This window comes from Schistocerca gregaria, chromosome X (genome assembly GCF_023897955.1).
Source record: "Schistocerca gregaria isolate iqSchGreg1 chromosome X, iqSchGreg1.2, whole genome shotgun sequence".
In the NCBI taxonomy this organism is placed as follows: domain Eukaryota; kingdom Metazoa; phylum Arthropoda; class Insecta; order Orthoptera; family Acrididae; genus Schistocerca; species Schistocerca gregaria.
Window position 1 is genome coordinate 643,871,844 of NC_064931.1, and position 13,245 is coordinate 643,885,088.

A 13,245-nucleotide genomic window follows, 5' to 3' on the forward strand; every position below is an offset into this window, starting at 1 on the left:
CGTTACTATGGTTGACCACAAATATTGGAACAGTGCGAACGACAGATTTGTAAGATACTTCAGCATCAAATTGTCCCAAGAGAGAAATCTTCTGTTTATTGTAAGTCCGTAATTGCCTAGTGACAGGTGACAGGATTGGAGAGCCCAACTGAAGATACGTCTGAGAACTGATGATAGTGGCAGCAGAACCAGTATCCACCTGCATGTGAGCATCTTGACCAAGTATTTGGACAGTGAGGAATAACTTCCCTGAAAGGGAAGAAGTACAATTGACAGACAACACAGAATCAGAATCAGCATCATGTTCATGAACATCATGTATGTGGTTGGATTTGCAAACGGATGACACATGACCCTTTTTTTTTTTTTCCATTTGTGGCACACAGCCCAACGTTGTGGACAAATATTCTCATGAATGTTTTGTAAAACACCGCGGACATGAAGGAAGTTGCCGTGGGTTTTGCTGCAGTTTCTTAGAGGTTTGTTTACGGTTAGGCCGAGGCTGCAGTTGGGAGCGTACTGTGGCCACGTCGGCCGGCGGAGACACACCACACGCTTCGTCAACATCACACAGAGGTTGTATTTCCCCGACGTTGCCCCATGCCTCTATTTGTGCTCTAGCAGCGTGAGAAATTTCAAAGGACTGAGCAATGGATAGGACTTTGTCTAGAGTCAGATTTGCCAACTGAAGGTCATGCTGCCTATCTTTGTTGGGCGCCGATCGGATAATAGCATCTCACACCATGGAATCGGCTTAGGATTCTTTGTGAACTTCAGTAACAAATTGACACTTTCTACTAAGGCCGTGAAGTTCAGCAGCCCAAGTGCAATAGGATTGATTCGGTTGTTTTTGACAACAATAAAAGGCAACACAAGAGGCTACCACATGTGTTTGCTTTTAAAAATATTTGGACAGAAGTGAGCACATTTCAGCAAAGGACAAAGATGCAGGTTCTTTCAAAGGAGCCAATTGCAACAACAACCAATACATTTGAGGTGAAATCTGTGAAAGGAACAGAGACACGAAATGCCAAGAAGTGCTGTCGAAGACGTTTTTTGTAATCAGACCAATCTTCCACCGTCTCGTCGTAAGGAGGAAAAGTAGGTAGAGACGACGAGAGACGCCCTGCATTTGATGCTGCAACGAAATCATGAATCACATTTGTGAGAAGTGTTTGCTGTTCTATGAGACCTTGCAATAGTTGCTCTAAAGTAGCCATGGAAACATGTGGGTAAATGATGGAAAAGAAATATCACTATCTTGTCACCAATTGTTATAACTTCAAGTTGAACAAATATATTTCAAGGAAGATCAATACATGAAAGTCACAGATCAAGTAAACTGGCCAAGGCCACTTAGGTGGCATTGCTGCACGTACAGAACACATGTAACTGCGCGGTGACACTTTGAAAGATTGGCGAGTCACAACAAAGAGGAGAAGATTAATGTTAAATGCCTGGTAAACAAGGAGGTCATTAGAGATGGCACACAAGTTTGGACTAGGGAAGGACAGGGAAGATAGTTTAGGGAAACAGTAGAAAAACTAAATTTGGATGGTCAGATGCTGGTTTGAACTGTCACCTCCCAAATGCACGTCCAGTTTGCTAACTACTGTGCCACCTCACTCAGGTTATAGCCTCAGCATCAGGGCTAGTCATGTGGCAACCAGACTCACCTTAGTGCTACGGCAGAGACTTCATTCATGTCAGTTCAGCCTCCATAGAAGACTAAAACTTTTCCTCTTATTATTAGTGTCACTTCTTTTCAATAGATTGCAGTTTTCTTTCTTTTCTCAAACGCTAGACAAAGTCTCTGTCCCACAGTTAAGACATCCTAAGCTTCCTTTAACATTCCCTTTTCCTTTATTTGCCTTCATTTGTCTCCACTGTATGAATGAGATTTAAATAAAATACATACCAAATGCAAGCATCAGCTCATTTAAGTAATTCTTCAAATAATTTCATATTCAAATTCTGTTTGACAATTTCAAGGAATTTCATTCACTCGTATCAGTCAGACACATTACATTTTGACCTCCCTTCTTTCATTTTGTTACTGAGTAAAAACCATCCAGATGTTCACTATTTCAGTTTATAATGCATAGTAATTGTAAGTATGTGAGGAAAAATATCAAAGTGATAAATAAAACTGTAATGTACATGAACATAATACCAGGCAAAAAGACAAACACCATGTTCAGTCAGTAAGGTTAACAGCCTTTAAAACCTCTAGTACAAATAGTGCAATACAAATGTACAATAGTCTGCACAAAAAATTAAAGTTATCTCTCCATTTTCTCTGTTTCACAAGTCCCTAAGGGCATTTTTATTAGATCACAGCTTCTGTTCAGTGTCAGTATTCTTAAACCATGTGAATTACAACAGACATGAAGCAAGAATATGCAAAAACCACTACTGCTGCTAAAGCAAGATCAAATATAATGAATTTATTGTACTATTAAAATAAATTTTGAAGTTATTTGTAACCTCTCTCTCTCTCTCTCTCTCTCTCTCTCTCTCTCTCTCTCTGTGTGTGTGTGTGTGTGTGTGTGTGTGTGTGTGTGACATGTAATGACATCCCACAATCTGTACAGATTTACTGGATGAATAAATAAATAAATAGTAAACCCTATTTCGTATCTATTTAATATTATTGTAAATAAACACTTCTATGTAACTGACACAGTTATGAGTGACATTATCAATAAGCATTTGATGTCGCTTACTTTTCTAGGGAAACATTTTTAAACTTGGTTACACATTGATACAAATTGTATATTTTACTAATATGTAACAATGGAGCTTGCATCTGGTGTATCTCTCAAGCAGCTAAGGTAACTAAGAAAGTCCAAGGTGAAGAGAAAATAAGTGGTTACGAATTGATTGAGTACTGATGATGAATCTGTTTGCTTGGGTCTAAATTTCTGAACTGATTGTTGTTGCTGAAGGATCCCACTAACACTCTTCTTTAAACTAGACAGAAATACAACTAAGAACAGTTTTTTTGTTTTATTTGATGATCTTCTATAACTGTTGTAAATTGTTACTCCTTGTACTACTAGTAACACCTACTAAAGACTAGGAGATAGAAATTAAGCATTTCGACATACAGGTAAAACTGTGCATGATTAATTATAATTTATGCAATGTGACACTCTTTATCATGAAACATCTTTTTTTGCAAACAATAATGTGAACACTCTCTAAGTAACAGAGTAGGCACTGAATATGAACCTTTATAAACAGATGAAAATATCTTGACTTGTATATAGAACCAGACCATTGCTTTCATAGGCACTGTTGCATGAACTGAGCTATCCAATAATTTTTTTTCTGACTGACAAAACAGTGATATCTCTCTAATGACCACACTGATGGTGGGTTTTTACACACTAATCTTCTTTCATTATTTACAAAAATAATCTTCCACTAACTCTGTCTTGCTTCACAAACTGCACACAGTTTCCATCATTAGGCTTTACAAAGAGGAGTGGCAACAGAAAAGCATGAAGGGACAAATTGGCACATTGAAATTGAAATCAAAGTAATATGGCTAAGTACTGTTCACATAAAGCAAAGACTTGAATCTGAGTTCCAGTATAGCACAAAGTTTAATTTGTCATTAAATTTATATTGCAATGATAATATTCTTCACCTTGCAGAGAAGCTTTAATGGAGAAATAGGAGCTTTAGGACTATTTTTTTTTAAAAAAAAATTTCCTTAGAAATGAAATAGAGGAAAATGCCATTCAGATTTCCAAATGTTGTGGTCCATTTTACAGACATCTCATTCCAAGAAATACTGAAGGAGAAGGATTATTACAGAAATATAATGTACTACTAAAATTAAAGGGTATAAAGGTGTGTTAACAAAGAGATTTCTATGTAATTTGATATGTGATATAGGCTGAATGGTTACTCATCTGTGTACTTACAGGTTCTTTTGAGGGTGAAATCTGTATAACAAGGGAAAACTATACAAAATTATAGCTCTGAACAAGTATACTTGTCTGTGTGAAAGTAGATTTTTTACAACATTTACTGCTGATGAAAAGCTCTTGCTTTACAGCTGGGTAGCAGTGTCTGGTATTTCTGTAGGGCCAGAGGCTGCGTCTGATTCCTTGCCTCAGCAGCATGTCAGTCAGTGTTGGGCATGCTCTCAGCATGGGGGGGGGGGGGGGGGGGGCAAAAATATGGAAACATCAAAGACACAACACATTACCATGCCTAATATAGTGTAAGCAAACTGTTGGCATTCAAAGCAGATTTCAGTTGTCTAAGGATGAATAAATACACATCCTGCATAGTTTTCAAGGGAATTTTGCACCACTGATTCTGCAAAATATTGACAAGTGGAGGTAATGATGATGAAGGCACAAAGTGATCACGCATCCTTCTTTCAAAAGTACACCAAAAATGTGTAATAATAATATTGAGATCTGGTGACCATGGTGGTCAGGGGAAATGGAACAGTTCATTCTCGTGCTCACAAAACCAGTCTTGAGAAATGTGAGCTAATTGAGCAGAGGCCCTGAGGTCTTTAAACACAATATCTACACTAGAAAACAAATACTTCATAAACACATAAAGAGAAACATGTGTGACAAAAAACAAACTGTCTTCCATTTAGTTGCACAGACAGAACACGCCTCCACGAATTTCTCATGATGTTTCTGTATTTTTGTAGAAGTCCTCTCCTAGATTGACCTAAACCTCTGTTTGTCATTATGTGTCCCCATCCTGTACTTGCACAGCTGCTTTAATTTCTGCACAGGGAGAGACTTATTCACTATTGTCATGGCCTATCTAGGCATGTAATACTTTTCTGCAGTGTCTGTATTTTTCAGTGTACTTTGCAATGTCCTTTGTCATATTGCTGTGGGGCAACTTTTAAATCTTAAATAGAGACCCACATCCTTTATTGCAGATTCAAATTCTCCATGAAAAAGTAATCAAGTTTTGTCTGAAACATGTTTTTAAACCATTGAGAGATGGAGCTGAAATTGAGAAAAAAGTAAAATTGTGGAAGAACTCTGATTTATTTAGAATTATCCAAGAAAGACACATCATATCTATAAAAAATGTGCACCAATTCTTTTGTTACGCCAAATTAAGCTATTTTTGTACAAAATGTACTGTATCCTACTTTTAGCATTACCCAGGAACAATGACATGGACATAGTAGAATGATGTTCTCATGAGGTGCTTCATTAGTGTGCGTTCCCTTGCCTCTCACAATTTGGGATGTTTAATTAATGAAATTAGCCATGAAGAAATTGTTCAGAATTATCCCCATTTGCTCCAATGCATAAAGTCAATCGTCTGTGAAAGTTGTCCACAGTTTTGGGCAGCACATCTCGTGGTATGGCTGCACACGCTCTTCGAATGAGTTGCTCCATATTGTTTCTGGTTGTGGGCTGTCTTTCATAAACAATATTTTTTAAATAACTCCACAAGAAAAAATCAGGAGATGTTAGGTCTGGTGAACGTGGAGACCACTGAATTGGTCCACCTCTTCCTATCCACTGACCAGGGTACTGTAAATTTAAAATGTTCCTCACATTTTTAGCATAATGGAGAGCTGCTCTGTTCTGTTGGAACCACATTCATTGCCTGGCTTCTAAATCAACGTCTTCCATTAATTCCAACAATTTCCCTGTAACATTTTGGTGAAAAAATATGGTCCTATCAAGTAACCATTTAAAATTCCATTTGTGTTGATTGTCAATGGGTCTGTGTCAGTGTGGATTGACAGGGGACCAATAATGACAATTATGATGACTTAATTCGCCATTGTTTTTGAATGTGGCTTCATCAGTGAACATAACATATCTAAAAAAATCGTTGTCACCTCTTATATTTCCAAGGCCCACTGGTAGAAATACAGGCATATTTGCATATATTTCAGTGTTAATGCCTGTGACAGTGTGATATGATACACATGATATTTGTGTGCCTTCAAAATCCTCAAAACAGTTGATTTTGGTATTCCAGTTTGTCTCTGAATCGCATGACTACTAATTTCAGGATCTAGTTGAACACAGGTGAGAACGGTAAGGGTAAGAGTGTCATTTTCATTGTATTTGTGATGACGAGGTGCATGGTGCATGCATCCATTTTGAGCTCATTGAGTGCAATTTTAAATAATGTTTTCGCTTGGGTGCTGTCTGTTTGGGAAACGATCTGCATACATTTGTGCAGCTGCAGTGTAATTGTTATGGCATTCACCTAAAATTAACATCATATCAACAATCTCCATAGGAGGATAGTGAGCCATGTTTTGCTAACAAATAATTTACTTTTGTCAGTTGAATGTTTACTGTTCACACTCTGAAAGTGAAGTGATGTCTGATCCCATTCCACTGACCTTTATATTGAGCCATTGTTCGCAGTTTGGCCATGGTAGCACCACAGTCGGGTGAGTAATGCAATTGTGAAGAGTTCACTAATGGGATTTTAATACCATTCCACCTTCCTCCATCAAAAACTGTGGTTGGTAGGATACATTTTGTACAAAAATGGCTTAATTTGGCATATTGAAAGAACTGGTGCACATTTTGTATCGATTTTATGCATCCTTCTCAGATTATTATAAATAAATTGGAGTTCTTCCCCAATTTTAATTTTTCTCAATGTCAACGCCATCTGTCAATGGTTTAAAAAAATGTTTCAGACAAAACTTGATAGCTTTTTTATGGAGAATCCGAATCTGGAATAAAAGATGGGGGTTTCCATTTAAGATTTAAAAGTTGCCCCACGCCCCCCGAAGGGGGTGGGGGCAGGGTGTCACATATGGTATCATTTGATGTCCCCCTTTGAGCTTATGAACTTGTCTTACCCACTATTTTTACCCAATGTATAGTTTTTGAGATAATCTCATCCGAAACTTCAGATGGACCACTCTGTATAAGAAGTAAACAAGTAAACATCACTAAGTTTCATTGTTGTAATTATCATTAAGTTCTGTAGTGACTGTAACCGTACTGTCTGTAGGAATCATTTGTGGGATATCATTCATACATGCAGTAAATTCATACATGTAATAAATGTGAAATCATGGTTAATTTCTGTATTGTCCTTGTGTGGAAAATTTGTTATGCTTATATTTGCATTATACTTTCACTTTTCCTGTATCTGCACAAGATGTCACAGTACCAAATAAAAATTATAAATAAATAAATATACTGCATGTACAATTTAGTACACAAGGGTGCCACATTTGGAAGGATCAAGAGCTCTAACCTGTTTGCGCACTTAGTTGAACTGAGCTTGGGTGACAAATATGGGCATGTCATTCCATGCTGCTTCAACTCTATAGCAGATTTAGCAGACAGGATGAGAAGCATAATTCCCATCATAAGGATTCCAGTCAATGTAGCTAACTGTTCAAAAACAGCCATTAATCCCTTTTTTGTAGACACATCTAATGAATAAAACCATAGTCCATTTCCTCTCATCTGATGATGCACATTTCCCAGTTTTAAGTATTCATATTTATCAGGATGCAAAATCTACTAAATCAGAATCCAAGAGGGTGGTTAATAGACAAAAATTGAATTTTTAGGATACTGCTCAAAGACATCAACTAGAAAGATGTTTAAAATGCCCACAATATGGATAGAAATAAAGTGCATTTGTTAATATGGACTTAACCATACATGGCAATTATTTTCTCCCAAAAGCAACCAAATCTAAACTAGGGTTAAAAATATTGAGGAATAAAGATATATTTTAGGACAAAAATAAAACTGAAGGAATTGTATCAGTCTGTAAGAAACAGGTCTGATATATATTCTGCACTTTATTACAAGCTATACTGTAGGATACAAAAGAAATTATTACCATTATGAAATTAGCTGCACTATCAGAAGAAAACAGCCACATCAGGCAATAATATGAAGACATTATGGAATATAATGAAAAAAGAAACAGGTGGGACCATAGATGAAGAGGAGCAGATTGCCTTCTGAATAAATGATATGCTGGTAACAGACATCTGTAGTCTGGCAAAGTTCTCTAAGAAGACTGTTACATCCATTATTGATAAGATGGGTTTGCCAAGCTCTGTAAATGCTGCTCTGAAATATCTGACATGAGATGCAAGCTTGATAACATGAATATTAACGATGATCAGTAACATGCTTATCTATAGGCGTTAATATAAGTATAAAAAGTCTAAATTTATGATTATTGCAATTAATATGAACTTATTTCAAGACTCTAGCACAACATTTAAAGCAATGCTCATAGAAAGACTTACAAATTTAAATATCTTACAAATGGCCTTCTGAAAATAGGTCATTTGACAGCAAAGTAAAATGCTGCACTGAACATGCTCATCAAGCATTCTTAAATTTGAGGTTTTTTACTTGGAATTACATTTAAAGTTCATAAATTGATATACTTAATTATTATTTTTTATTGTTTAGAAGGTTACATACTAAAGTTAAACATCATCAATAAAGTAGAAGCTTTTGAGGCATGGATGTATCATAGAGTATGTGGATGGTGAGAATGACAAATGACAAAATCCTTAAGCATGATAGCAGAGAACAAGATGTGTCCAGACTAATCAAGGAGAGAAAGATGGCCTAGATCTGTGCAGAATTTTGAATGAAAAAAAAAAAAAAAAAAACTGATTCTTGCAGCTGATTATTAAAGCCAGTTGAAGGCAGTAAGGCATTATAAAAAAAAGGAGATCTTGGTTGCAAAATGTTAGACCAATGACGAGGCTAAATGATATTCAATTACACTGCAAGTAACCAAGAAGTTATGGAAAATGCGATTTCAAACATCCATTAGTGGATAAACATTACAAGAAGAAGGAGCGCCTGTAATAGATGAGGATTATCATAAATAGTGGAAAATCAAGGATAACTTTTGGAAGATCTAATGAAAATTCCCATGAGTATGAAAAAATTAATTCTAGCCACTTCACTGTCATTAAATTTTGGCAAAACTCACTGCATGCAGTAGTTAATCTGCAATAACTCTCTGCCTAAGCATGCATAAAATATGAAGGAACAAAAGCTTATCAGCTCCTTCATAAATGTGAATAGTGTATTTTTTTCTGGCGTGTTAAACATCCTGAGGCCACTATGTATAAAACATAAAGTATGTATAGTGAAATGTTTTATTATATGTTGTGCCCCATAAGGGGATGTGTTTCAGTCTCCACCACTATTTCTTCATCTGTTTGCTGTGTTTCTTCGGTTGTTCTACTGTCCATCCAATAATTTGCCAAAGGAACTCCTCAGAAAATGAGTGATTATAATTATGATTCAAAATTTTGTCCTACATTGAAAGATTTCTTCAATTATGCCAAATTTCCTTCACATCTTCATGAAATACTGTTAGCCAATTGCTTTGGCTCTTCATGAAAAACAGTAAGTTCATACTTTTCTTTGTGAGTGTGTTGTTATTCATCCTAACAGAGTTTAGCCTTTAATTATTGTGTCTGTATGAAAAATATAGGATCAAAAGCATCCTGACCAGTTCATATTTTACAACACTCATAACAACCTAGACAATGATAAATATAGACTTCGATCAGAAATCGGTAGCTAAGGTAGAATATTCAAAATTTCTAGGTTCATGCATTGATGAGGGGTTGAACTGGAGGAAAAAAACCCACTGAGGATCTGCTGAAACGTTTGAGTTCAGCTACTTATGCCATTAGGGTCATTGCAAATTTTGGCGCTATACATCTGAGTAAATTAGCTTACCATGCCTATTTTCATTCTCTGCTTTTGTATGGCATCATATTCTGGGGTAACTCATCATTGAGTAAAAGAATGTCCATTGCACAAAAGCATGTAATCAGAGTAATTGCTGGAGCTCATCCAAGATCATCCTGCAGACACTTATTTAAAGAGCTAGAAATCTATATATGAAATTTGTTATTAAGAATCCAAACTAATTCAAAAGTAATAGCAGTGTGCATGGCTACAACACTAGGAGAAAGGATGATCTTCACTACTCAAGGTTAAATCTAACTTTGGCTCAGAAGGGGGTAAATTATGCTGCCACAAAAGTCTTTTGTCACTTACCTAATAGCATCAAAAGTCTGCCAGATAGCCATATAGCATTTAAAAGGAAATTAAAAGAATTTCTTAATGGCAAGTCCTTCTACTCCTTAGATGAATTTTTAGATATAGAGTAAGTGGGTAATTTCCCAACCCCACAAATAAGAAAAAAAAATTGAGTTTCATGTAATATTTTGTCTAACGTAATATCTTGTATAGACACCTTTTATCAACCTGACATGTTCCACATTAATGCGAAGTGTCGTATTCATGATCTATGGAACAAGTACTAATCTAATCTAATGATGTGGGTTGTGGTTCATACTGAATAAAACCATACAGCTATCTTAGTGAATGTGAAAATTGTCTGAGTCACATAAGCACTGGTAATCATTCTATGAACCAAACATACTTCTTGAGCAGCAAAAGCCTAAAGGAAGCCTGTGACTATATACCTCTCTGCAAATATATTACCACTGAAAATACTTCACCCTGTACATGCTGAGCATCTGTTGAGACACGTTATATATTGATTTATTACCTCAACAGCCAACTTGCTCCATCTTTCTCCATTCTTATTTCTTGTAATTTAAATAAAAAAGAGTATTAAGTATTATAAGCCTTTAATAAAAGTGGAAAGTTACAGAGTTGAAGAGATTGCTTGCAGTATGTCTATAAAAAAATCAATTTTGAATTCCTAACACTATAATGTAACAGGACAGTTAAAAAATCTACTCAGCAAGCAGCAGCAGGAGAACACATACATATAAAAGTTAAGAAAATTTACAAGTTCTCAGAGCATTTGGCTCCTTCTTCTGGCAAGAGAGTTGATGTGGAAGGAAAATGGATGAAGGAAAGGACTGGCGAGGTTTAGGAAATGAGGAGAGTTTGGAAAAGTTACCCAGAACCCCAGGTCAGGGGAGAGTTACTGGATGGGATCAGAAGGACACACTGATTGTTGCAAATTTACTTAACTTTTGTATGTGCCACTGCCACTGTTTGATGAATAAATCTTTTATCTATTCAGTTACGTTATAGTTTTACAATATCTTTTGTTAGTTTAAAGATCTGTTTCCATCTGACATGAAGAGATTTGACATACAATACCTTTTGTTAGTATATGAGGTATTATTTTATGGTTGAGAATTATTTCCTTACCTTGATAGAGAGCAACAGCAGGTGCATAAAGTACTAGTGCTAAATATAGTACCTGAAAAGAAAATGATAAATACAGTAACATACTCCACTGAATTACAAACTTTGTTGCAAATATAAAAATTAGTTAGTTAAACACAGATGATAAAATATCATTACAAAACAGAAATATTGAACAAAGCTCTAGATCTTGATGGAAACCCTGTCAGATTCCACATAGAATTTGCAGCTGAGTTAGGCTTTCTCTTAACCTCCTTAACCATAATACATTACGGTGTCAATATAAACATTGACCCACAAATGAGGGCTCTCTCTCCACTTGTGAGTTCTTTGAATGAAAAGTTTGAGATGATTCAGTTTGTTTGTGTGAGTGGTTAAATATACATGTGTAGATGCTTGTACTTAAATATACATCTGTATCAAAATATAAAGTGGAAGTGTTTGAATTCAAGATAGTAACCCATCACATTCCCACAGTGGTGACCCCATTATGAATTTTGAGCACATTCCATGTCTCCCATGCCAGTTCGTTGTGCTACAAGTGATTGTTTGCCACCATGACTTCTCCACACAACACTTTCCTCATGGACATGGAAACTCAAACCAACTCTGCAGATGTATTCATCATGTCTCCTGTGACTGGATTTTCTCCTGCTGACTACAGTCCATGCACTACACCCATGTCACAAAAGATGTTCATCTCATCACAATGCCTGTTTTCTACACCTCTGGCAAGAACAATGGACTCAGGATTTTTATTACTGGATTGTGTTCATCACTGTGTGCAGTTCAACTCACGCAACATTCAGAACAGTGTTTCTTGGGATCATAATCTGAATTGACAGGTTAGGTTGCCTCCACAGCTGAACATTCATTCACAGTGTGCTCCTGCGATCATTACTATGGTGCCGTGTACAATGCCACCATTACCACAACATGTAACATGTATAAATTAGCAGTCCTCCACACCTGTTACAACGCTCATGAATACTAGCCACAGACATATCCTCACTAATAGTGCACCATGGTCATTCCCCAGGACTTCTTTGCAGGTGATTGACCATAACAGTGCAAGTTCAGTTTACAGGCCAGCACCTGCTGCTAGTGTTGTGCAACTGATGGACACATACCCTGACCCCCATCCTGTGACGTACATCACCGCACAATGAACTTTGCCACTGCCATGTGTTGTGGACTTTAATTCATGTCACACATGTTCACAATCTGCTCAATAAAATATGACCCTATGATAAAAGATGCCATCAACCTGCATCACACAGTCGCCTTAGCAGAATGAAGTGGTACTGGTTAGCGTGCGAATGGATTTTTCGTAGCCCATATTTTGTTATTCTGCATATTGAAATGTCCTTGGAGATGGAAATGGCTTCATCCACAGGATTTTCCATGGCCATTCATTGTGCACATTCATATGAGCAAGAAATTCCAGAGTGAACATTTGTCTTGTTAACAGGTCAACAGGAAGCAAACTCTAAGCATGGGTGATTTTGTATGGATAGCAATGGAGAATGTTTAGTAGGATTTTATACACTGTGCTCACAGGCCTGTCCAACATTCAGGCTATTTCCATGCACTGCATATTTGCACATCATCTCTTGACCCCCTTCTGCAATGCTGTGCCACATTTTCAACAGACATCAGATCAACTGCTTTCGTCCCTTTGCCATACTGCACTTCAAAAAAATCTGTCGTTACAAATTTTGTCATCATTTTCTCCAGACCCTTAGCAGACATCAGACTAAGGCCTTTTTTCATAACCTTGACTGCAAAGAACTTTTGCAGGCCTACTGGCACAGTCTCCATTCTTGTAAAAGAGCTTTACCAACATTGCATGATCCTTCATGGAGACAGCCATGTTAGACATCTTGGACACAAAATAAGAAACAGCCATGTGCCACATGTATGCTGGTGTGCATAATTTGAAGCTTACAGCACCATCTATTCATCAAATTGCTGTTAATATTTTTCTTTTATTTTTTCCATGGTGTTTCTCCCTGCTTCAGTAATAAGCTGTTAAACTTTGATGTCATTCTGAGTAGTGGTTCCC

At 36.7% G+C, this 13,245-nt stretch overlaps 1 protein-coding gene across 3 annotated transcripts in view; it reads right to left on the minus strand.

Moving 5' to 3' along the window:
- Positions 1-13,245, minus strand: part of LOC126299138 (sodium-coupled monocarboxylate transporter 1-like) — a 332,547-nt gene that overhangs the window by 65,805 nt on the left and 253,497 nt on the right. For all 3 annotated transcript variants that reach the window (XM_049990900.1, XM_049990901.1, XM_049990899.1), the window contains exon 5: positions 11,184-11,235. In XM_049990900.1, the coding sequence (XP_049846857.1) occupies positions 11,184-11,235 (52 nt within the window). The remainder of the gene's footprint in view (positions 1-11,183; positions 11,236-13,245) is intronic.